The sequence below is a fragment of the Calliphora vicina genome, chromosome 5 (genome assembly GCF_958450345.1).
Source record: "Calliphora vicina chromosome 5, idCalVici1.1, whole genome shotgun sequence".
NCBI lineage: Eukaryota > Metazoa > Arthropoda > Insecta > Diptera > Calliphoridae > Calliphora > Calliphora vicina.
The window spans coordinates 67,428,950-67,455,372 of record NC_088784.1 but is presented as its reverse complement, the minus strand read 5'-3'; the positions used below and the strand labels follow the sequence as shown (position 1 = coordinate 67,455,372).

The window sequence follows — 26,423 nt, the reverse complement described above, 5'->3', positions numbered from 1 at the left end:
AATAAATACAGGCGAATTCACTTATTTTTTATGTATAGAGTTTGACATACGGGCGTACGGGCGAATATTTTTTATATATGTAGTTTGACATTTGTGCGAGCTATTTCTATAATCAGCTGTGCTGCCGATGGCACCTTATTAAATACACCTTGCATAGAATTGAGCAATATTGAAATACAAAAACAATAATTGACAGTGCGAAATGTAAATAACGTTTAACTGACTCCACCTAGTTTAAATTCGCCTTTGTTTTGCTTTATTATTTGATTCGAGTGATTTGAAAGGAAAACAAAACAAATATCAGCAAACAGATAAGAAACAACGAAAAAAATGGATGATACTCCAATTAATTTGGAAAATATTTTGGAACAGGCACCAAAGTGGACATTTGCTGGTGATTTTACTCTTCTACAATGGATGAATCAAATATCACAGGTATTTCTGCGGTATCAAAACATAAATAATACCAATTATATGATGTTAAATTTTTGTATCCACAATACTTTTAGGATTTGGAAACTAGAGCTACAAAAACTACAGAGGCTCTTACCAAACTCAACAACAATGTTAGATCAACGAATATAGCATTGGATAATGTGGCAAATAGTCTCACCACATTACAGTTTGGTAATCAGTTTGTTGAATGTCGAGTGCAAGATGATGATGAAACATTGGCAAATGCAAATGAGGCCAGCAGTGATGGTGAAAATGTAAGTATTGGCAAGAAATTATTGATAAGGGAATGCGGCAATGGTATATAATTTATAAAATTAATGCTAATTAAATATAGTTATTTTTAAATTCTAATTGGTTGTCTTATAAGAATAGTTTTTTATCATGATACAACCATTAGAAGGTAGAATCACTAGGGAGAGAGTTTAAAATGCTATGCCTTGTTACGTCAAATAATAGAAAAATAAAAAACAGAAATCCAAAAATACGAATAATAACAAATGAAAATTGAGAAATATTTTGTTTATATTTGAAATACAGTTCAATATAATCGGAGTCATTGAAATGATGCATGCAAATCCGTGAGTGTTTCTTCAGCTCAACACCGCAGGCTGCTCTACATTCTTTAATTTTATTTTCAAATTTGTTAAAATAAACATTTAAATTGAATTTAAATTATTTTTCAATTTAGTTAATTTTTGATGTTTTTTTTTCAATTGTACTTTTATTTTTTATTTTATATTAGTCTGACAATTCAAGGCATGTAGAATTGAGAACATATTTTGTAGTGATTCTACCTTTTATTGTTATATTATGGTTTTTTATTAAAAATTATTAACTTGATTATTCTTTTTAGAAGCCTGAACAACATACACCCACATCTAAAGAGATGCTTAACAAATTCCTGGATAATAATCTCAAAGTTCTTAGAAATTGCCATGAAAAATATTCAATAGACCTCGACGATTCTGATGAGGAAGATGAAGGAAAATCTAAAGAAAAAACGTAAGTATTTGAATTTAATAAAACGACTGATAGTTAAATTCAACTTTACAAAGTTGCTTGATAACTTCTGTCCCTTATTTTACAGTTTAAAAAATATATTATTAGAATGAATAAAAATTTTCGATTAAGAATAAAGAATTATTCGATCAATAATTGACGAATAATCGATTACTCGATTTAATTTATTCTCAAGTAAAATTTTTTAAATAGTTTATATAAATAGAAATATAGATGAAAAATATCTCAAAGAAATACCGATAATTCCTTCCCAATGATCATCATTGTAAAATATTTTTAAACTAAATTTTTGCAAATAAAAAAAAGGAAAAAAAACAAGTAACAGAGCTATATTCGACTGTGCCGAATCTTATATACCCTTCACCAAATTATACTTTAAAATATAAATTTTAAATGTTTTTTGTAAAAAAAAAATGTAAAAACATTTTATTAATTTCAATTTTTTTTTTTCAAAATTGATTTTCTTTATTTTTTTAATTTTTAATTTAAATTATTTATAAATAAAATAGTATTTAGAATTAACGGTATTTACGATTAAAACTAATTACAATAAAAATACTACAACTACAAACAAAATTAAAAATTGTATCTGTTAATTTGTATTTACAGATGCATTTATCAGCCAATTAACCCCTATAATGAGAAGCCTCTACCTTATATATTTGGCTCTAAAGATTGGCATGCCAAATGGCATGTGGGTCTGTATGAAAATCAACAAGAAAATAGTTATTCTGGTGATGAAATATCCGAAGCATTTTCCGAATCATCATCAACTTCGCATTTGGATGATAATGAATCATTTGAGTCGAATACAGAATGGGCGTCCAGTAATTCTATAGACAATGACAATATAAATACCAATATCGAAGTCAAAAATGCATCATCATTGCGGGGATCTCAGGCTTTATATCCGGGAACACCTAGTTTACCCATCAAGGCCATCAAAAACAAATCTACAATTAGTGAATCGTCCTCTCTATCTACACCATCCTCGTCATTGGTTAAGAAATCCATACACATCACAAAACAAACTGAAAACGTAACTCAAAGATCAGAGAGTAAAAACTCGATAAATTCGAAAAATTCCACAAAAACTCCAGCTAAAGTGTCAACTTATAATAAGGAAAATACTATGCAACATAAACAACAAGCTCAGCCATATTTAGATTTATTTGCTGAACCACCATCAAATGAAGAAGTTGAATCTACAACATCTTCATCAGTGTCATCAGCACAAAATGTCATACCCCCTCCGGATAATAATCGAACTATTACAACAGAAAGACCTTCTGCTTTTAGAAGATCACAGCCACCACCCTTTGTGGATCTATTTGCTGAGCCACCCGAAGATATACCATCATCTACCACATCTTCCTCAATATCTTCTGGTAGGAATATAAAACGTAAGACGGTTAATCTATTTGATGATGATGAAGACGATATGGCTAAAGACGACTTATTATCGGTTTTAACTAAAGCACAGGAATCTGTCAAACCTACAAATGACGAAAATAAATCATTACCGCCAGCTAAAACAAACATTGTTGACAAACCTTTGAAAGTTTCTAAAACTCCCAAGTCATTATTCGAAGACAGCGATGATGAGGATGATGATTTCTTAAAGGCTTTTGTGCAGAGATCATCCTCTAAAGAAGCAACTAAAACCTCTTTAACCAAAACTTTATTATTTGATAATGAATTCCAAGAACCCTCTTTAAATACAAAATCAATTACAAATTCCTCTAAAGAAGCAAGTAAAACCACTTTAACGAATGCATTATTATTTGATAATGAATTACAGGAACCCTCTTTAATTACAAAATCCCTACCAACTGATATTGTAGCGAATCATAAAACACGAAATATATTTAATGATACGAACGATAATGGAGACGATTTAAATCTCAGTAAAACAAAGGATGATCCCAAAAAACCCATGCAAATGCCAAAAGCTGATGCTTCTAATAAAACTGCGGTTGAAAAGACAAATGTCGGGAAGTCTGTAAATTTATTTGATGATTTTGAGGATGTAGAAAATATAGATAATTTGAATAAAGAGAAAAAACCAAAGAAAATAAATCTATTCGATGATTTAGAAGAAGAGGATGTAGAGGATTTATTTTCGAAAAAACCGAAACAAACAAGCACTAAGGATATTTCCCAAGAAAATACTTTGAGGGAAAATGTAGCAAAATCATTGGAAGTTGTAAAAGAGAAAAATAATTTAGAAACAAACACGATTTACAATACGTCAATTGTTAAGGATACACCAACAAGTGAAGTAACTACAACTGATGAAGATCACAATAAGTCAAATAAAATTGCCATTGAAGATGATAATATTGATCAGAACAAAACTATGCCCGAAATAACAGAAAATAAAGAAAACAATGTTTCAACTGAAAATGAAAACAAAGATCAAACGCAAGCTGAACCATTTAAAACTGAAGATAAATTACTTGAATCATCAAGCTTGGAAACAAAGTCAATTGAGTCAAATCATAAAGAGCTAAATAACAATGACAATATATCAATAATGCAAGAGAATAATGCTACGGATTCATTAAATGAAACCCAGCAACCAAGTTCATCCAATAAATACGACTTTAATTCAGTTCTATTATTTGATGAACCACCTGAAGATGATGATGAATTTTTCGAAACGCTTAGTAAAACCCCACTAGCACATAATACCAATTATAATGCCATAGATTTGGAAAATGATATTTATGAACCTGAATTACCCCAAGTACCTGTGGCTAGTGCCAGTAACAATCTAGCAGATACTATAGATAATCGACAAAGCAAATTGTATACGGGTTTACAGTTATTTAGCGATGTACCTCCCGATGATGATGGTGTTAGTGATACTACAAATCTTCCGCCTGAATCCAATCAAACTAAACGTTTGCATAGTGTATTCTATGATGATTTTAATGAGACATTAATGGCTTTAAATCAAAATAAAATAGAAAAAGACATTCCTAAACATTCTATATTCAGTGAAGAACCGCCACCAATTAATGAAGAATTAAATTCCTCATCTAGCAAAGACTTAATAGATCATAAAGTACCTGAAGTTAAGCAAGAATTTAGCCACGATGAACATAAAATCAAGGGTTCCCAAATTGCTGCTAAACTTGAAGAAACTTTGTCCAAATCTGATAATAAAAAGGACTCGACTGCTTCTAATAAACGTCCAGTTTCTAAATTACAAATGCCCCATATTAATATAAATGTTCAAGCTCTATTACCAGGAGCTAATAACAGTTTACGCAAGGTTAAAGAGGATACTACAAAGGTAATAGATCAAGGTAATGCTACTATAAAACCAGCCTTAAGCGTTTCACCAGCATTAACAACTAAAAAAGAAGCAACAGTTTTAACAAATCAAACAGTAGAGGTTCGTAAAACTGCCGAAACTGAACATATTTTACCCAGCGTGACCAAAAATCGTGTTAGAGGCCCAGCTGCAAGAAGACCGTCTACACGCAGAGCCAGACAAGAAAATTATCGCAAGAGTTTAATCGAAGAAGCAGCGACTTTAGAAAGTGAGGATGAAAAGAACGAAGTTCGAAACCAAACAATGCAAACGAAAACAAACATTCCTAAAAACCCGTTAACACAAGTTCAACCGGAAAATAATAACGGAGAAATTCAAAAACAAATGGCTACAGAGGATATTCCCAAGACATTAAATAAGTGCTCTAAAGAGGAACCTGCTTTACCATCAATTTTATCTGACAAAAAAGGTACAGATAATTCTAAAATATCCAATATAAGCAAAAGTACAACTTTGGAAATTAATAAAAAAATTAATAATGAAGACCTCTCAACACCATTACCGTCAATTTTATCTGACAATAAAGATACAGATAATTCTGAAATAGACAATATAAGCAAAAGTTCAACTTTGGAAATTAACAAAGAAACCAATATTTTAAATGAAGGACCACAAAGTTCTTCTTCAACTCAGAATAATCAAAGTTTATCAAAAACACCAGTATTTGATAAAACCAAAGAAAAGAACAGTACGGATATATTTAAACAAATCCAAAGTACGAATAAATTAAATAAAAATGATGATAATAAAAGCAAATCGGCACAAACAAAGAGTATATTATTTTTTGACGATGATGAGGAAGAAGATGATGATCTATTTAAACATATCAAAACTTCGAAAACAAATGTTAACAAGGCACAAGCAACAACAAGAGAAACCAATGCAAAGTTACAACCTGATAAGAAAATTGTGTCTAGCTCGGCAAATCTTCTAGCAAACAACACAAACATGGAAGTCACAAAAGAGGTTACAGTACCACCAATTCTAAATTCAACTGCAGCTACTCACAGTGTAACAACAACGACATCTAACTACAAAAATCAGCAATCATCAAAAGATGACAAACAATCTCAATCCAACAAAAAATCCTCAACAAAACCTGCATTTTTGTATGATGAAGGTGGTGATTTATTTAGGAGAACCGATCAAAAGCCCACAACTTCAAACACATTTAAGGACAGCAATAGCATAGCCAAATCTCAATTTAGATCATTTTTAGACAGTGAAAGTGATGAGGATCTTAACGTAGCTGGACTACAAAGTCCAACATCAACTCATACTAAAACATCATCCTCCACCAAACCTCCAATAGTTTCAGCACCTCCGCCCAAAAATTCGACTGCAAAATTATTTGCCGATTCTGATACAGACAGTGATGATTTGTTTGGAAAATTAGCCTCAGCTAAAACAACTAAAACTACTAAAACGTCAAATAAAAAAGTTTCATCTGAGTCTACTTCAAAAAGCCAAATTAAGGCTCCAGCTAAATCTTCTTTATTTAGTGATGAGAGTGATGGTGACGATTTCCCTATATCATCAGGTAGTATTAAGAAAAATACAGTGCCTAAAAGTACGTTAAAGGATAATAAGCCCAAAATAAATACTCAAACGAATACGAGCCTTTTCAGTGATGTGGACAGCGACGAAGATGATTTATTTGGCAGTGGAACTGCAAAAGTTTCAACTACAACTGGTATGTATTCTATTATAAACTGTGTATTTAAGATTTATGTATTTTAATTATAGCTGAGTTTTATATTGGTGTGAAATGTCGGATTAAAAACTCTTTGCATTGTTTTATTCTTTGCTAAATATTTTCTCGTATATTTGACAAGTAAAAATTTGGGTTAAATACAGATTAGAAAGATATCAACATGCACTATTTAAATCAGGTTTTATTTCTGAAATTGCATGATTTGTTGAAAATTTATTTAAGAAATAGTAAAATGCCGTAAAACATTCAAAGCCGTTTTTCTCGAAACGACTTTTTTCTAATAAAGGTATAATTTTGAGTCGATATTTTGCGATCTACACTTTTCCCATTTCAATTGTGGTATAATTTTGAATCCGTATTTTGCAAACTACAATTTCCAAAAGGTTTTCTGCGGGATTGAGATCTGATGACAGGCCACTTCAAAACCCATTAGATGTGTTTGGGGTCAAAATCGTGCTGGCATCTCCAAAGTACGAGCGTAGATACATAACATCATTTAAAATTGATATGACTCTGATTCCAGTCTTAAAATTGAAAGCAGTCCCACTCCATAATAAGGTGGCCGCCAAACTTGGCTGTCTTATTTGTGTACTTGGTCCAGTATCTTTCCCTTTGTACGTCTTGTAAATGTTCTCCCATCACTGCCTCTTTAATCGAATTTGGATTCATCCGAAAGGAGAACAGTATTCAATTTCTATCTCGACCAGTTTAAATGTTCTTTGGTAAATTGTTGGTGTTGTAACAGTTCAACTGTGGCCGATAGTTTTTTCCTGATATTTAATTATTTGTGTTGATGTCTGTAGGTGGTAGTGGGAGCTGGAGAAACTGCGCCACCTCAGTTGGTCTTAACCATAGGTTTATGGGGCGCAAATTTGAAGAACTGGTGTGACAATTGAATAATTGCAAAGTGTCGTGAGGACTTTGATGAATGGAGGGGCAACGGTTTAAAGTGCCAGAAACAATTCGTTCTAGGAAGCAGTTGAGGAAACTGCACCAACAGGGTCTTAATTGATAATACCGGGGTAATTGTCTCCCACAATCCAAGATCGAAGGGGGTGTTCATTTCTGAATCTGTAGCCTGTAATGGATTCAGAAACCGCCGTTTGATGCAATGTTTTCCGAGCGCTTGCAATTGACAATCGATCGACGTCTGCTTGTATGACGTCTTGGTTCTCGCTGCGAAAGCGCCGAAAGTCAATCCGAATGTGTCGGGGAAGGGGATCCTGCATCAGAATCTGATGGTTGGGGTGACTCGGCAGATGGCATGCCAACAGGAACGTATAGTCAGGAACTGTAGTTTTTTTAAATTTTAATTTTTTTTTTTGTTAAAAAAAAATTCGCGTAAAAAAATATTTTTTTCCGATTTTGACCCATTGTAGGTCCAACTTTCTATGGTATTATAGACGTCGTTGCAAACTTCTTTGAAATATCTATCATTAGATATCCATATTGTCTATATTAATGACTTAGTAATCCAGATATAGGTCAAAAATCGAGGTTGTCCTGGTTTTTTCCTCATATCTCAGCCATTTGTGGACCAATTTTGTTGATTTTAAATAGGAAACTTATCGAAAGCATGTCTGACAGAATTATTAAAGAGTTGGATCCCTAAGATATCTGGGGTCTTCAGAAAATTTATTTCAACAAACCGACGGACGGGCATGGCTTAATCGACTCCGCTATCTATAAGGATCCAGAATATATATATTTTATAGGGTCGGAAAATTATATTGTGGAAATTACAAATGGAATGACAAACTTATATATACCCTTCTCACGAAGGTGAAGGGTATAAAAACTGTCAAGCGGGATACCCGGTGGGTTAAACTAATTCGAGTATGCTAAGTTCAGTGGTGCTAACCATTTTTTAGATTAGCTCTTGTTTTCGAGATATACCGTTATTTCGAAAATGGAGGAGGTTGCACAACATACATATATTCGCGTAACTCAAAACTGGTTTAGTTTATTTTATAAACTGAAAAAAAAAACGAAATTTCGCAATAAAATTACCTTTAAATAAGGCTTAACATTTTTTTAATATGAAAAATCTAAAAAATTTTTTTATAGATTTTTTTGGGCAAAAAAAAATAATTTTTTAGTAAAATATCGAAATTTCTGTTTTTTAAAAATCATAAAAAATTTGAAAATGCGGAAAGAAATTGGAAATATTTCTAAAACGACTGCACAGATTAAAAAAATGTTAAGCCTTATTTAAAGGTAATTTTATTGTGAAATTTCGTTTTTTTCAGTTTATTCAATAAACTAAACAAGTTTTTGAGTTACGCGAATATATGTTGTGCAACCTCCTCCATTTTCGATATAACGGTATATCTCGAAAACAAGAGCTAATCTAAAAAAATGGTTAGCACCTCTGGATTCAATTTCGTGCACGTGATATTTATCACAGATAGTTAATTTTTTTAAATTTGAATATATTTTAAAGAAAACCTAGTAAATTTGAATTTAGCTTAGAAATATAAATTTATATTTAGTAAAAGGTCATGTTTTTGAAAACTTAAATTACGAAATACTATAGTTTTTAAAGAATTTTTGGCGATTTTCACAAAGGACCAACATTGGCGGTCATTCCAACTAGCACCATTCCAACTTCGAGCCCATGTAAATACCTATGACTGTGTGATATTTCATTAAGATATAAATACCCACTCGTTCACGAGCTACCGAACTATTTCCAAAATAAAATATTTCTTAACCATTGTGCGCTACTGAAAATGTGTTTTACTTTTTCGACTTGAGTGAAGGGTAAAAAATAATCTTCACAAACAGATTTAATACTCTTACTAGTTTTACAATTTACTACAATTCATAAGATTATTTATTATATTTTAGGAACAAATATACCCAACTCTAAAGCACCGTCAACAACTAAACCGTTAATTTCTACAACCGAAGTCACTAAACCGAAAACTGTAGCAGACAATCCTTTAGCAGATTTATTATAAATTTTAAATTAATATTCCCTAATTGTAAAACTTTTAGCTATAATAATTGAACAAAACTCAAACTGTTATTTACTATATAAAAAAACGAAAAAGTGCATTGAAATTCGTAAAACGAATTAAGTTTATTTTAAAATAATAATTATTACGAGTATTTACATATAAATTTCTTTAGATAAACTTAAATTTAAATTAAATAAAATAATCGTTGTATTAAATGAATTTTAAAATTAAAAATAATAAAAAAAAAATACTTTAAAATAGTTAAATTACATTAAATTTACAATTTCATTTAAGTAAAATGTTCAATTTATATTCTTACTTTCTTCTTTTTTATTTTCTTTTTTTTAACAATTGTAATAAACTATAGTTGGTTTTTAACTTGAGTTAGTTTTTCGATCTTTGGCTAACGTTTAAAATGTTTTGCATTAAATTTATTCCTTTATTTATATATTTTATTTAATTATTTTTTGTTTTAGCAATATAATAAAGTATTAAAAAAACGAGCTTTTAGAAAATTATTTAATAACACAGTACAACACATGATTTTGGGACTCAATTCTGACAATTGCACGTGAAAGTAGCCCCAAAAATAAGAACTTCTGCATCATTAGTTTTGTCAAGTTGGCTGCCGTAATAATTTAATGACCATACGAATTTTTTTTCCTCAATGTGGATTTTTATCACTTTTTCTATATATTAGCACGGTTATATCTCATATACCGTACGGAATATCTCTTTTGTGGCTGAAGCAAAGTTGTAGATATTGAACAGTAGAAAAAAAGTACGGAACATACCTACCCGAAAAAGGTGCACCCAGTGCCTTAAAAATCGCAAAAATGCCCTTTTTTAACCAATTTTTCACCTTTTTTGCTCAATAACTGGATTACAAATCCAATTATGGACCGATCACCATGAAATTAGGTCGTGTGATTTGTGTCTATGTGAAAGTTATTTATCATGAATTTTGTATGTATACCATCATTTTTATAAGATTTATTCACTTTAAAGTGATTTTCGGAAGCGGGTCTTATATGAGAGCTATGAATAATTATGGACCGATCATAATAAAATTTTTTGACATGAATTTTATATATATAAAACTTATTTTGAGCGAAATTAGTGTAGATACATATATAAATTAAACATTTATGACCGATAAAGTCCAATTTCGGGAGCGCATTTGTATGGGGGCAAGGTGAACTAATGAACCGATTTCAGCCAATTTCAACAGGCTTCGTCCTTGGTCCGAACAAATTATATGTACCAAATTTTTTTATGATCGGTCCATAATTAGTCATAGCTCCCATATAAGACCCGCTTCCGAAAATCACTTTAAAGTGAATAAATCTGTTAAAAATGATGGTATACATACAAAAGTAATGATAAATAACATTCATATAGACACAAATCACACGATCTAATTTCATGGTGATCGGTCCATAATTGGATTTGTAATCCAGTTATTGAGCAAAAAAGATGAAAAATTGGTTAAAAAAATTTAAAAAATGGGAATTTTTGCGATTTTTAAGGCACTGGGTGCACCTTTTTCGGGTAGGTATGTTCCGTACTTTTTTTCTACTATTCAATATCTACAACTTTGCTTCAGCCACAAAAGAGATATTCCGTACGGTATACGAGATATAACCGTGCTAAAATATAGAAAAAGTGATAAAAATCCACCTTGAGGAAAAAAAATTCGTATGGTCATTAAATTATTACGGCAGCCAACTTGACAAAGCTAATGATGCAGAAGTTCTTATTTTTGGGGCTACTTTCACGTGCAATTGTCAGAATTGAGTCCCAAAGCAATGAACTGAAAAATGTTGTACTGTGTAATAAAATTTTAAACACAATTACGAGTACATAAATATAAATAAAAACGATTTTAAACAATAAAAAAAATAATATAAAGGTTTAAATGTAAACGAGCATACATGTGTATGTATAAAATAATAATGACTTGATATTACACTCTCTTTATGGTAGCACCTTAAATTTATTATTTTCATTTTGCGGTAACATAATTAACATACGTTGTTATTAATTAATCATACATTATCATCTCATCTCATAAAGCCACATCACGATATTTGCGATAATCATCGGATTCATTGCCCAATGACAATTTACTGTTGGCAGTTACGTAAGGATTTGTGTAATTGGCATAACCAAAACCTCCATAATATTGCAACTGTTGTGAATTACGCCTTTGGAATTGTGGAGCCAAGGGAGCCCCAGCCGCTGCTGTGAATACTGAGGGATTGAGACTCGTTTGACTGCCTGGTCTACGGTATAAATTCAAATTACTATTGTAGGGTAGCTGTGGATGGGGACGCTGCTGTTGATGTTGCTGCATATAGCCCAACATGGCCAGATAGTATTGCTGTTGTTGATTGTAGTTCTGCAACAGATTGTTGCCATAGGCAGCCAAATCATTTTGTACTTTACTAATGCCATCGAGATTTTCCAACGATATACAATTACGAGCCAATTTTGTAGGTGGCGCTTGTTTGCCCTGCTGTACATGAGGTGGCAATGCCATGGGTTCACGCTGCTGAGGCTGCTGACCTCTCTGCTGTGGTGGAGAAGGTTGTTTCGGTTCGATGGAACAATAGATGGGATCGTTTGAGCTGGAGCCAATTAGAGAAGGTGGCTGTTGTTTCTGGGTATCCTGTAGATTATTTTTTAAATCATCTATGGTTATATTGAAATATTTTCCATTCTTCTCATCGCTGTTTTCTAGCACATAACGGGGATTGTAAAGGCCGGGTAAAGTGCACCTGAGATCCATAAGGGATTGAGCACGATTGTTGCCTAAAAGTGAAAGGAAGAATGTTAGTAAACATGAGAGTATTTATTATTGAAGATATTTGTTTGAGAATTTCGGGTAGTGACAATTGATCAGTAGAGTCCGGCTGAATATCGCCCGAAACTTGTATAAAGAAAAAACACAGAGTATGAAATTTTAGAGGAGAATATAATTAATGGGTCGATTATGGATGGCAACCGAACTCTAGTTGCGTTGTCAGTTGCCTAAACGGTATTACAGATGGCAACTGGCAGCATCATTTTCTGTTGCCAACTGGCAAACAGAAATTTGTGGTTGCCCTCTGGCAACGCAACTGAAGTTCGGTTGCCATCCATAATCGACACATAATAGAATACAAAAACATAAATTTTATTCTAAAATGTCCAGGCATCCTGTTAAAACTGTTCCCTCAAAAAACTTTGCGTATCGTAGTATTATTTTAAGATTTTATTATGTTTGAATATAGATCATTATATATTAGCTCACCTGTTCTATTTCCATTGTTTCCTTGAGCCGCATATTGTTGCAAAAATGGCAACGCAAACATACTGGCGTTGAATTCATTTTGCGAACCGAATGCATTAAGACCTTGCGGTTGTGAACCGTTAATGCTGACCTTAGTTGGTTGTTCGGTTATTTGAAATCCTGCATTTTCAAAGGCAGTTTGTTGATTTTGTAAACGCTTACTGGAACGTCGAGAATCGGCCTTGGTAATGGGAACGCTGGGTGGTGGTGTTTGCAACTGCAAGCGTGTGGCTAAATCTTGTAGCTGTGTGAGGACCTGGGATTCACGGCGCCATCTAAAGGAACAGAAATAAATTATAATAAAAAACTATCTTAAGCCTAATTAAAATTTACTTTCAAATTATATATATAAAGTTCGAATAATTACCAAAAATCTAGTTTAGTTTAATAAATTATGAAAAATCGAGTTTTTTTGTTACACTCTAAGTAAGATATAAATTTTGATAGAATGATTTTGAATGGGCTTACAAAAAAGAGAGTTAGGGCCTTTCTATATTAAGGTAACGATATGTAATTTTTTGAAATCGGAACACAGACGAAGAAATAGGATAATTTTAAAAATTGGGAATACCCCAGAAATCCTACTTTGGGGACCTATGGCCGCACACCTAGTGAGCCCATGAGGTCAACATTCAAAACTGAAACTCAAAAATACTTCTTCTTAGCGCATGTAAAATTTCATTCAAATCGGACAAAGTTTTTAGAAGTTACAGATTTATTTTCTATACCACTGTGCGACGTTCTGGTAGCCCAGTTGAGGTCTCTACACCCGAAACAATTGGCCGATCGGAGATTGAAAGTGCGAGAGATTGTGGAAGCCATAGGCATCTACAAGGCTCAGCGGTTTTAATTTTTAATGATCACTTGGGTTTGAGTAAGATTCGTTTATGAGTAAGATTTCCGCATTATCAACTTCAACAGCAGTCAAAACAGTGGGTTTCTCAGGTTGAATCAGTGTCAAAGAAGTCCAAGGTGGGTTTGTCAGCCAATAATGTCATGTCACCGTTTTGTTTGGGATGTTTTTCACATGTGTTTCCATGGCAAAAATAATTGAATTAAAATACGAATAGCTCCCTCATCCGTCCTATGTAGCCCCGATTGACTATTTCTTGTTTCCAAACCTGAAGAAATGGCTTAAGAGAAAGAGAAATCATCTCACAAACAAATACCTATTTTAAAGTTATCGACAAATCTTATTTTTTGGAAGGGATAAAAAAAGTTAGAGAAACGTTAGACAAAGTCTATAGAGCCCATAGGAGACAATCTTGAAAACTTAAAATGATTTTTTTATCTAAAAATCTGTATGTTACATTCAAAAAGTCATGGACTTATGGACCCGCGCTCGTATAACTTAAACAAAATGCTTTCATTTGCTTAGAATGAAATTCATATAGTAAAATTCCGAATTATTTTTTTTGTTAACGGAACCTGTTAACTCTATGTTAAACTCATTTAGACGCGTCCCCAAAGTATCTGTTATATAAATGCCCTGCCAAATCTAGCTTATCAATTAAATTAATGAATTAAAATTTAATTTCAATGAAGGTTTTACAATTTTTGTTTTACGAGATTCTCTTATGCCTTTTTTATGACTTTAAGTCATAACTTTAAGAGTTTGTTGTCAAGAGGGAGGTAGGGGTGTAGTAAATGCAAATTCAATGCAATTCATGACTGAAAAATCATCGTGTAAATCACGTAGTTTTGTACGAAGTTTGAGTTGCTCCACTGTTTATAAAACAAATGACTTAAGAAACAAACTATGTTTATGCTTAAAAAAACAAACGATTTAAGACACAAACTTCTTGTGTTGGATTAACACCTTGAAAGACTTCAGACAGCAACTTCATTTATTGTGGATATAATTATGAAAGACTTGTGAAACAAACATGTTGTGGTTGCGTATGCGAAAACAAAAGACTAAAGACACAAACATTTTCCATTTACAAATCTAAAATAAAAAGACTTAAGAAACAAACCAGCAGTGGATGATCGTAAAACAAGTGTTAATAAATCTGAATCTTCTAAACTACAGTTCCGATTGCAAAATGATGTGTGAACGAATTGTAGAGGAAGACATAAGCTTTTTATGAAAATTAGAGCACAAGGTGAGATACATGGGGTCAAAGTTGACCGTATCTGTTTAGGAAAACTTTGTACATCTTGTAACTTGTTCAAATATGGTCAGATTTTAATGAAAGAAACTTTGAAATAAAGCAAGTGGGAATGTAAAAAAATTCCTATTTATTTCACTTAGTTATCACCAGGGCAACCAAAACTATGCAATATCAACTTTTTGTCTGTGCTTCTTAGATTCATAAGAGTTAGTTATTTATCTGTTTCACATAATTTGAAGAATTTTGGCATCGATTTGTTAGTGTATTTTTGCAAGTCAATAAGTTCATAACTTTTTGAATTTACCAACTAAAATGGCAACATCGCTCCTCTCAACAGGCATCTGACACTTGACTCCTGTCAAAATTTGAACAAGCTGCGTCATTTAATTTGTGTTTGACAAACATTGATAGCAGACTACCGAGGTCACGAAGTGAATTTCGTGACCTCATTAAGCATTATTTTTTGCGGAAAAAAACTATGTAACATTCAAACCAAAGCAATGCTTGATAAATACTATGGGAACTGTGCACCATCAATTTCAGTGATAACAAAGTAATTTACTGAATTTCGTACAAGCACGGAGGATGAAGAACGTTCTGGACACCCAGTTGAGGTCTCTACATCCGAAACAAATGAAAAAGTTCACGATATGGTGTTAGCCGATCGGAGATTGAAAGTGCGAGAGATTCTGGAAGCTAGGATTCTAGGCATCTCACATTTCTCAGTAGTTTCAATTCTGAATGATCACTTGGGTATGAGAAAGCTTTCCGCAAGATGGGTGCCGCGTTTGCTCACAATGTTAGGCGTTGTTCAATTGCAATAAAGACGAGTTTCTGCGACCTTTTCCAACCGTGGACGAAACGTGGATCCACCACAACACACCAGAGACCAAAGAGCAATCAAAACAGTGGGTCTCGAGGTAAATTGGCGTCAAAGTAGGCCAAGGTAGGTTTTTCATGGCAACCATTTTTTAGAATGTACTCGCAATATATCTCATTGAGTACCTTCAAGAAGGTAAAACAATCAATGGCTGCCAACCTATTGGACGATTTAATAGGATTTTGGGAAAAACGACCGCATTTGGCCAAGAAAAACGTTATTTTTCACCAGGAAAATGCAAGCGTGCACTCAGGTTCAGTTTCCATGGCAAACATCCATAAATTAGGCTATGAATTGCTCCCTCATCCACTCTATTCTCCTTATTTAGCCTCAAGTGACTTTTCAAACCTGAAGAAAGGGATTTAACGTCAAGAGATGTGACATCAACGATGAAATTATCTCACTAACAAATACATATTTTGATGACCTAGACAAATCTTAATTTTTGTATGGAATAAAAAGATTTGAAGTGGAGACTAAGTTCAAAAATAAAATGATTTTTTATCTTATTGACCGGCCCTGTAAAAAAAGCGATAACTTTAAGAACAAATATGTATAATAGAGTTAATTTTAAAAAATTGATTTGCGGGTATCATCATTTTTCTAAAGGTTTTTGCGCAAATAAAAATAATGGCGTCCTTTTTTTGAAAATTTTCACTCCTTCTAGTGGTTCAACGCACCTAAAGACGCGCATTTTGAGCATATTTTCTGTAGAGCAAAAATTTGCGCGGAGGAATTTGCATCAATTGTATTAATTTTTGAATGAATCACTGTTTTTTGATTTTTATTCCTTACGAATTATGTAGCTATACATATTTTGAATTAATTCATTTCACAACAAAAAAGAATTGAATAAAATTTGAATCAATTCAGGGCCAATATCAAAATTTGGGTTCAAAGCTTTTAACCACAGCTACTTAATTGGTGGACAAAGAAGAGATGATGTTTTGACAGTTGCATCTAAGTTATAGAAATTGTTAAATATTTTTTTCGTCAATTCAAATGCATTGCTAATTCTTTTTTCTAATTTATTTGAATTAATTCAGAATCAATCCAATTCAAATGAATTGGTAATGAATTGCAATTCACTTTGACAAATTCATTTGAATTAGAAACGAAATTTACAAATTCATTTGAATTGGAAACGAATTACAATTCATTTTTACCAAATTCATTTGAATTGATTCAAATTTAATTCAATTAATTTTTTTGTGTGAATGATTCGCGAATTATTTAAAAAAATTAATGATTCATTTACAGCTCTGGGAGATTGTTCAATTCGGTATTCTAATGTTGAATAATAATAATAATAATCGGAACTTAGCAGACAAGAAATATGTATTAACTTGTTTAAAAACTAATTAGTATTTTAATTTTAAAAAATGCTAAGTTGTAAGTGGATACTATTCTCGCTTATTAATATTTCTTGAAACTTATTGGCAGTTAACTGCCTTAAGCAAAAAAAATAAATAAAACAAACGAAAGTGAAAAGAAGTTATAACAGTTTTTAGCTTTAAACATCTTCAAAGCAACATCCATTAGCAAGTTTTGTAATATGTTTTATTTTCTATTTTTAACACACATAATTATAAAACAAACAAAAAAATTAATGAAAAAGTTATGCTACATTTACATTGTGTGTTTAGCTAAAATATTTTTTTTATATTGTTCACATACCTTAGGCCAGTTGGTATCACGCAAATCAAAGCTAAACAATTTATAACCAAACGCACCAAATACGCTATTAATTCAGTTAAACCATGAACGGATTGTAGGCCCTAAATGAGACAAGAAATAAAATTAATAAAATATATAACAAAAAAAACATTAAAACCAACTTACCCAGTGTTGTGTAGTCATTATCATGACAAATATCAATTCTGGTATTGAGAGAATACCAATAACCACCGACCAGGCAAATAGACCCCATGACAAACCCGTTACCAAACCATGTATTAATATTGTTGTGGCCACAAATACCACAAAGTATTGGGTGCACAATATGTAGGCCGAATAGGGTAAATCACCTTTTGCTTCCAATATCCATGATACTTCACATGAAAATGCACCCAAATAGACAATCTAAAAGTAGGAAAAGAAATTGTTTACAAAACAATGATTCATTGGCAATTATTGCACAAAAACTCATACATATTTAATTGTCTGTATTATTGACATGAAGTGGTAAGTATTTGCTAATAAACAAGTTAATATCTAAGTATTGGAAAAGTTATTTTTTAATGATAAGCGAAACTAGAAAAAAATACTAACTATACTGGGGAATGAAAGATAATGAAAAGAAAATTGAGTAAGAACTTCGTCTGGATGTGATATTGAAGTTCAACACAAGAAGAAACAAAAGACAAATAAACATACGAAGGCGGGTTAATAAGTCTGTGACTTTTTTAATGAAACACAGCTTTTTTGATAAAAAAAATCATTTTATTATTCAGCATAGTCTTATTTGAACTCTATATACTTTGTTTAACGTTTCTGCAATTTTTGTATAACTTCTAAGATAAATTTATAAGATTTGTCGAGGTCATCAAAATTGTTATTTGTTTGTGAGATGATTTCATCATTGGAGTTAAATCTCTTTTCGTAGAGCCATTTCTTCAGTTTTGGAAACAAGACATAGACACTCACCGCTTAATCCGTAGAATTGGGATGAGGGAGCAAGGATGTGTGCATCTTTGCATTGTCCTGGTCAAAAAGAACTTTATCTTGGCCAAATGCAGTCGTTTTTTCAAATCCTCATTAATTCGGCCCAATAAGTTGGCATAATATTCGCCATTTTTTTATTTTTACCCTTTTAACAGTCGCAAATTGCTGCCTGCTGACGGGTGAAGTCTGGCTCTTTCAGTTAAGACGCAAGAAATTCAAAAATTCACTGACTTATTGACCCGCCCTCATATATGCTGATATTGTCAAACGATGGTGGTCTACAGCATAATAGTAGAAGTGAAAGGTATTATTGTAATCAGAGCATTTTGTTTCTCTTAATAAAACTGCTAGTTTTGATACATTAAGTCCTATTTATTTCTAGACATGTAATTTTGTACAGTATTTTTGTTTTTATTAAATATTTATTTTTAGTTTATATTAAGTAAATGCTTATGTACTTAAAATATATGTATGTACTTACCAAAAGTAAGCCAGCAGCAACGCAGCAAATAATGAAAAGATTCGCTTTTATGAAACGCTCCATAATGTGGTCATTCCAAAAATTCTTAAAGCCGCCGTCAGCACCACTGCCGCCACTTTTGAAAGTTTCACTAGATTTTTCACAATTCATTGTAAATTATTTTATGTTGTTGGAGTGTGTTGAAAAAGAAAAATGAAATTATTTTTACGATTATTTAGCAGTTGTTGTGTTGATATTTGTGGAATGTTTTTTATTTTGATTTTTTTCTTTTTTTGGTGCTTTTGGAATCGAATGTAGTATGTAGAATGTGTTTGTTTGGCAGTAGCAACAAAAATTTTTTTTTTTTTTAAAAAAAATGTGAATTTCTTGTTTTGAAATTTTTTAGAGCATCAATTGTTTGTCATTTTCTAAAATCTAATTCTAGTTTTAGTTGAGTTTATATATTTTTATTTTATTTTTAATCGTTAAAGTGTGTTCTTTATGAATTTTGCGTAGCCGTCGTCGCAACAACATTTTTCATCATGTTTTATTCATTTTTATTTTATTTTTTTAATTTTCGAATTTAGTCAACTTTATTGTTTAATTATTTATTTTTTATTATTTCTTTTGCTGCTTTTAGTTTCTATTTTGAATTGTAGTAGTTTAGTGTGTTTAGTTTTTAACTTTGTTATTTTAGCTGCTAACTATGATGATTGTGATGATGATGTTTGTTTTGTTTTATTTTTTTACTTAAGCTGATTAGGTTTTAAGCTAAAGCATTTTGTATAGCAGCCATGAAATTTAGTTTATTATTGAACAAAAAAAAAAAGCTGTAAAAGTAAGAAGAAAAAAACAAGTTGATATTGCTGTTTAATATGACTTTTTTGTGATTTCTTTTAAGAAATGTAACACCATTACCCATTTTTATTTATTTCTGTGCAGTTATTCTTAAATTTATACTTCAAATGTGGTTGTTGGTGGTTTTAATAGCCAAAAAAATTATTAGAACAGAAAATTTAATTTAGTTAAAATTGTTTTTTTTTCAAACAAATATGCAGTGGTGTCTGTATGTATGTAAAAAATTTCATATCGTGAATTTTATAGTAATTAAGAATATAAGATTATTAAATTGCTTTTTATACCCTTCACCAGTTTAATTTTCTAATATCTATAGTGTACATTAGATAGATAGCCTATTATATACAAATATTTACATTTTAAGGAGAGCATGTCGATATATTGTGACTAGAGCTTTTCATCGGAATTCCCGGGACGGGAAATTCCTCAAAATTTTCAATACCGAAATCCCAGGAAATTATGCGGGAATTTCCGTAAATTATTTTCCTTAGTTTTATGTGATGTTTTTTTTAACTTTCTTTAAAACATGATTAAAGCTCCAAAACAAATGCAGAAGATTCTTACAACAAAAAAGATTTAACCCAAATATACAATAACAAGTTCATTATTCAAATTATTCCAAAAACTCGTGAATCTTCAGATCTGTCACAAATTCTATTTAGATCGAAAGTGAAATTATTTTAGTATTTTGCTTTTTCACAAAGAGTAAAACGAAATTTTTTGGAATGAAACCATTGAGTTTTCTTCAAGTTTTAATTAACATCTTTACTTAATTTTTGATTTAATTAGCAAAACATTGCCAATTCAAAACAAGTAAAAGAGCTATTTTCGGCTGTGCCGAAACTTATATACCCTTCACCAAATTATTTTAATTTTTTTAATATTAAGCGAAAAAAAACTTTTGGTGAAAAAAAAATTCGGGTTAAAAAATATTTTTTCGATTTTGACCCATTGTCCAACTTACTACGGTCTTATATATGTAGGTCGTTACAAAGGTCTTTGAAATATCTATCGTTAGATATCCATATTGTCTATATTAATGACTTAGTAATCCAGATATAGGTCAAAAATCGAGGTTGTCCTGGTTTTTTCCTTATATCTCAGCCATTTGTGGACCGATTTTCTCGATTTTAAAGAGCATGGGATTCGGAAAGTTGATTTCAACAAACAGACGGACATGGCTTAATCGACTCCGCTATCTATAAGGATCCAGAATATATATACTTTGTAGGGCGGACAATTATATTGTGGAGATTTCAAACGGAATGACAAACTTATATATATATACCCTTCTCAAGAAGGTGACGGGTATAATTAAAATAAAAAAAACAAGTAAGAGAGCTATATTCGGAATTTTATATACCCTTCACCAAAATATACTTTAAAATAAAAATTTTAAATATTTTTAGGTAAACAAAATTTAATTTTTTTTCCAGTTGTATTTAAATTTTTTTTTTTAATTTAAAATTTTTTTTTAAAGTTAATAATTTTTTTTTTTAATTTTAAAAAAATTTTTTTTTATAGTTTTAAAATTTTTTTTTTTAATTTTAGTGAAAACAAATTTTGGTAAAAAAAAAATTCGGGTTAAAAAATATTTTTTCCTATTTTGACCCATTGTAGGTCCAACATACTATGGTTTTATATACGTTGCACAGGTCTTTGAAATATCTATCATTAGATATCCATATTGTCTATATTAATGATTTAGTAATCCAGATATGGGTCAAAAATCGAGGTTGTCCTGATATATATCTCAGCCATTTGTGGACCGATTTTCTCGATTTTAAATAGCAACCGAGCCGGAAGAATTTCGGAGATATTGATGTATCATTCGTGTATGTAAGTTATTTGGGGGCTTCAGAAAGTTGATTTCAACACACTCTATCTATAACGATTCAGAATATATATACTTTGTGGGGTCGCAAATGAAAAATGTAGAAATTACAAACGGAATGAAAAACTTATATATACCCTTGCCACTCATGGTGAAGGGTATAATAATATATGTATTTATTTTTTGCGAAATAACAGAATTAATTGAAATATAACGAAGGTAGAACAAAATATAATGGAAATTGAAGCCATTCCGATACAAATGACAAATGGTGACATATGCTGGACATTGTATCATAATGAAGTGGAATTGCCTAGAGCTAAAAAATGTAATTAATGAATGCTTCCTATCCATATTTGCTATCGAAGGTAAAATAATAGAGATATTAGTTAAATTTGAACTTTTTTTTCATGCTAAAGTTTTGGGGTACTTTAAAATAAAATCTTAATAAATGCGATATTAACCTTAAGCTTTCTTTTGTTATGTCTTATTTCTGATTTCTGGTTGAATATTTTTGCGGAACATTTTAACACCTTAAATCCCTGTTTTAATGGTGTTTTTTGCTCTTTTTTAAAATAAGGACAAAAAAGACCCAATCCTTGAGGATTTAGAGGGTTAACATATTCAACAAAAATGTTCTCCGTAATATTATACATAAATTTCATGAACACATTTTATACCTAAAATGTAAGGATAACATGGTTTTGATTAACAATAAGAATGTGCCACAGTTGGGAAACTTTAACCCCCCCCCCCCTCAAATGAAATTCAGATGTAAACTTTCAAAACGCCGATACACGTGTCTTTTTTATTGTCTCCTCTATCAAAATTGATTGGTCGGACCTTGTAATTTTGGAAAAAATTTTGTTGTATAGTGTTAATTAATAAAATACTAAAAAAATACAAATATCTTATTGGATTGTGACTTATTAATTGAATATTTGGAAAAGTTTCCATTGTATTACCAAGAAAGTTAAGTTTTTGGAAATATGTATTTATTATTGTAAATAATCTTTAAAATAGAATTACAACTATAATATAAGATTTTTAGTTAACTTAACCTTACGGTCATAAAGATTTATTTGGGCACACTTAGCATATTTTGAAATGTTAGGAGCTTATTTTAATTTAATGATATAAGAGCATAAAATACTTTTAATAGTCCTGGCCATCACAAATATATTTTGTTTAAATAGTAATAACACTTCAGAATTCTGTGCGAAACAGGAGAATGACGCTATTTAACATTAAACTATTACATTTTAACGACATAATTAGATAATTCAATATTACATACTTGAAACTGTGTTAATCAAATTGTTATTATATGTCGTTACATGTTTGTTTCTATTATTTTTGTTTTTGTCACACACTATAAAGTGCCTATTGTATTTAATTATCGCACAATTTATTGACAAAGGAAATCAAGTTTAACTAAAATAGTAACACAAATTGTTGGTCAATTTACAAATAATTTGTTGACTTATTTCATTTGAGCAATGCCCGCCCGTTAAAACATGTTCAATACAATCGAGCAAATTCATTCACAAATATTCGGAAATATACTCTACTTAACTTTAATTAAACAATTTTCCTAAAAAAAGCTCTTGGTTTTTAATAATTAAATTAAATTATTTATTCACTTGCACATTCAAATACCGGTTCATGCAGTTTATGCTAACATGCATTTTCAACAGTTGTTTTTGTTTGTGTGAATATGATGTATAAACAAAAACATCAATAGGTCTTTTTTGTTTTTGCTTTGGTCAAAACAAAACAAATCAAATCAAAACAAAACAATAAAGCAATAACAGCAACATTTAAGACAGTTCGTTAGTAACTGTTCTTTATTTTTGTATTTCCTTCTCCGTCCAATTGGCATTTGGATTAAACAAAAGACGGTAAACAACTACAGCGATTTGTTTCGTTATTTTTTTGTTAAAACTTTCCTTTCCCATTTTGCTGTATTTTATAAATTAAAATAAAACATTACCAGAAGGTAGTTAGTGGAAACTGATAAATATGTATAATAAATACATAGCGTTTTATTGTGTGTATGTATGTATTAGATTTTCATTAGAAAGAATTGATTAAATTGCAATAGAAAATATTAAATAAAATATTGCCAATATAGGACAATTTTGATATACACCCTACCTTAGATAATATGGAAAATATTCATAAATAATTATATTTCAATACAAAGTATTGTCATTGAAGAACTTCATACTTTAGAGAATATTTCTGCACTGACAGATAAAATGTTTGCCTTTGCGCAGAGGAGTCTTTAAGGATTTCATAAATTTGATTTCATATTTCTGACAATCAGAAATTTTAAAAATGACTAGAACAAAATTCTTTGCACTAGTGTAGGATCCAATATCTAGTCACCATATCACTCACTAAGTATAAGACCATCACAATTCTAACAATTAATACCCAGCAGTTCTAATCATTTAGGGTGACAACTAGTTACATAACTAGTTACGTAGGACTATTTATTTTAACACGTGCATGCCCTAACCAGGCGAACAATTGACCCTTTTTGATTACAATAAGACTGTCTGGTAGCTGGTCCAAAGTAGTCAACGCATTGTATTCACATACTGGTTACATAGCGTCAGTTACCTTACTATGAGAATTATATCAACACAAATTGCATAAAACCAGTTTGTACGAATTACTCACAAAACGTTTAAAGTGACCACACTCTAGATTACTTAGAGACATATAAGTGACAATTGTCTTCACGCTAGATTACCTGGGATGTATAAAGTAACATATTGTCTTCTCTCTGTACTACAAAGAGTACATATGTGTCAAATGACAGAAATATATAAATTCGAGTCAGTCAAGTGATCGCAACGTGGTACATCCAAAAGATACCACAACAACAAAATAAAGCACTTATCCTAGATTTGCAATATGTGCAAGGTGTGCAGGATAGTTTGCAACGAAGAGTGATTTCCGCTATTATTTTTGAGCGATACAAATGCATAACATTCGTATTTTGGTATAGAAGATTTAGATTGATTGTGTTTTTAAATAAAAACTTTAATTATATGATTTGAGTTTTACGTGTGGAATAAAGTAATTGGCTATGCAGGTAGCAATTGAATTGAATTAATGATTATCGTTCGTTTGTAACGTTTTTGTTTTACCATTACACTATACAACAAATTCAACTTTTTTTCCAAAATTACAAGGTCCGACCAATATATTTTGATAGAGGAGACAAAAAAAGGCACGTGTATCGGCGTTTTGAAAGTTTACATTTAAATTTCATTTGAGGGGGGGTAAAAGTTTCCCAACTCTGGCACATTCTTACCCCCATTTTCTCAATATCTGGTTATTTTTTATCGTGACGATAAACTGACAGTTCTCATACAAAAAAAAATGTTAATTGGAGGTTTATCGTTACGAAAAACGATAACTAGATCTTGAAAAAATGGGGCTTATTGTTAATCGGCATAAGAAACCATGTGATCCTTATATTTTAGGTATAAAATGTGTTCAGCAAATTTATGTAAAATGTTACGGAGAACATTTTTGTAGAATATTTTAACCCACTAAATCCTCAAGGCATGGGTCCTTTTTGTCCTTTTAAAATAGAGCAAAAACACCATTAAAACTGTACTTTAAAATAAAATTCTTAATAAATGAGAAATTAACCCTAAGCTCGCTTTTGTTGTGTCTTATTTCTGTTGTATTCAGGAACTTATAGTCAAATTTCACGGATAATATTTTTGCGGAACATTTTAACCCCTTAAATCCCTGTTTTAATGGTGTTTTTGCTCTTTTTTAAAAGAAGGACAAAAAGACCCATGCCTTGAGTATTTAGAGGGTTATCATATTCTACAAAAATGTTCTCCGTAATATTATACATAAATTTCATGAACACATTTTATACCTAAAATGTAAGGATCACATGGTTTTGATTAACAATAAGAATGTGCCAGAGTTGGGAAGCTTTAACCCACCCTAAAATGAAATTCAGATGTAAACTTTCAAAACGCCGATACACGTGTCTTTTTTTTTGTCTCCTCTATCAAAATTTATTGGTCGGACCTTGTAGTTTTTTTTGGAGTTGTACAGAGTTATTTATAGAATATTTTCTTCTTTCTTTTTTATTTGAATAATAAAAATAATAATCATTTAAATGCGAACAACGGTTATTTTATAGTTTTTTTTATAATTTTTGTGTTTGCTGTTATGTACTTATGTACATAAATTAGAGTTCAATACCCAAATATATTCATAAATACATTTACGTATTTATGTATGTGTACATATATTGCATGAGAATGTATATGTTTAAGAATAAGCATTTATTTATTCTATATTTGATATTTACTTCTCTTTTTTTTTGTTTCTTATAGGTGCATGTATCCGGTAGGTTGTACCCGTAGAAATGGTCGTTGAACGTCTATGGCATGAATCCATAATTGATTTTTTATTAATGTCCATGCGTTTGTTTGTGTGTTTAATTTGTTAGTATTTTGTCATTTATGCCAAGTATAGCCGGTTTATTAAATATTGCAAATTATTAATCAATTATATAATTGTTTATAATTATAATAATGATCATCCACATACCTACATATTTATGAACATACGGGTACGCACCTTTGATTTTCTAAAAACCTAATTTGTTTAAAAGAAGTTGTAGGTGATATAATCGTTTTATTTATTTGAGGTTTGTTAGAAGAAATCTTTATATGGGGGATTTTATTTTAAAGTGTTCATTAATTAGATAATGTCAAGGTAATTATTGTTAATGTAT

At 30.9% G+C, this 26,423-nt stretch overlaps 2 protein-coding genes across 4 annotated transcripts in view; one reads left to right on the top strand and one right to left on the bottom strand.

Moving 5' to 3' along the window:
* Positions 1-275: 275 nt before the first annotated feature.
* On the top strand, positions 276-9,999 carry FAM21 (Family with sequence similarity 21). 2 transcript variants are annotated; one of them, XM_065512497.1, is made up of 5 exons: positions 276-435; positions 510-710; positions 1,313-1,458; positions 2,086-6,512; positions 9,384-9,999. In XM_065512497.1, exons 1-5 carry the CDS (start codon positions 331-333, stop codon positions 9,494-9,496), a joined length of 4,992 nt encoding a protein of 1,663 aa, XP_065368569.1. In that variant the 5' UTR covers positions 276-330; the 3' UTR covers positions 9,497-9,999. The 2 variants fall into 2 exon arrangements, with proteins under 2 accessions (XP_065368569.1, XP_065368568.1); XM_065512496.1 differs by having other exon boundaries at positions 1,310-1,458.
* A 1,306-nt stretch (positions 10,000-11,305) lies between these two features.
* Rcd6 (Reduction in Cnn dots 6) overlaps positions 11,306-26,423 on the bottom strand; it is a 33,725-nt gene continuing 18,607 nt past the window's right edge. Inside the window, exons 2-6 of one of the 2 annotated variants that reach the window (XM_065511330.1) lie at positions 18,970-19,099; positions 17,667-17,906; positions 17,502-17,602; positions 12,792-13,105; positions 11,306-12,310 (exon numbers count right to left, since the gene is read on the bottom strand). In XM_065511330.1, the coding sequence (XP_065367402.1) occupies positions 11,565-12,310; positions 12,792-13,105; positions 17,502-17,602; positions 17,667-17,906; positions 18,970-19,032 (1,464 nt within the window). In that variant the 5' untranslated portion in view covers positions 19,033-19,099 and the 3' untranslated portion in view covers positions 11,306-11,564. Of the gene's footprint in view, positions 12,311-12,791; positions 13,106-17,501; positions 17,603-17,666; positions 17,907-18,969; positions 19,929-26,423 lie in introns of those variants that run through there. The other variant, XM_065511329.1, reaches the window with a different exon arrangement.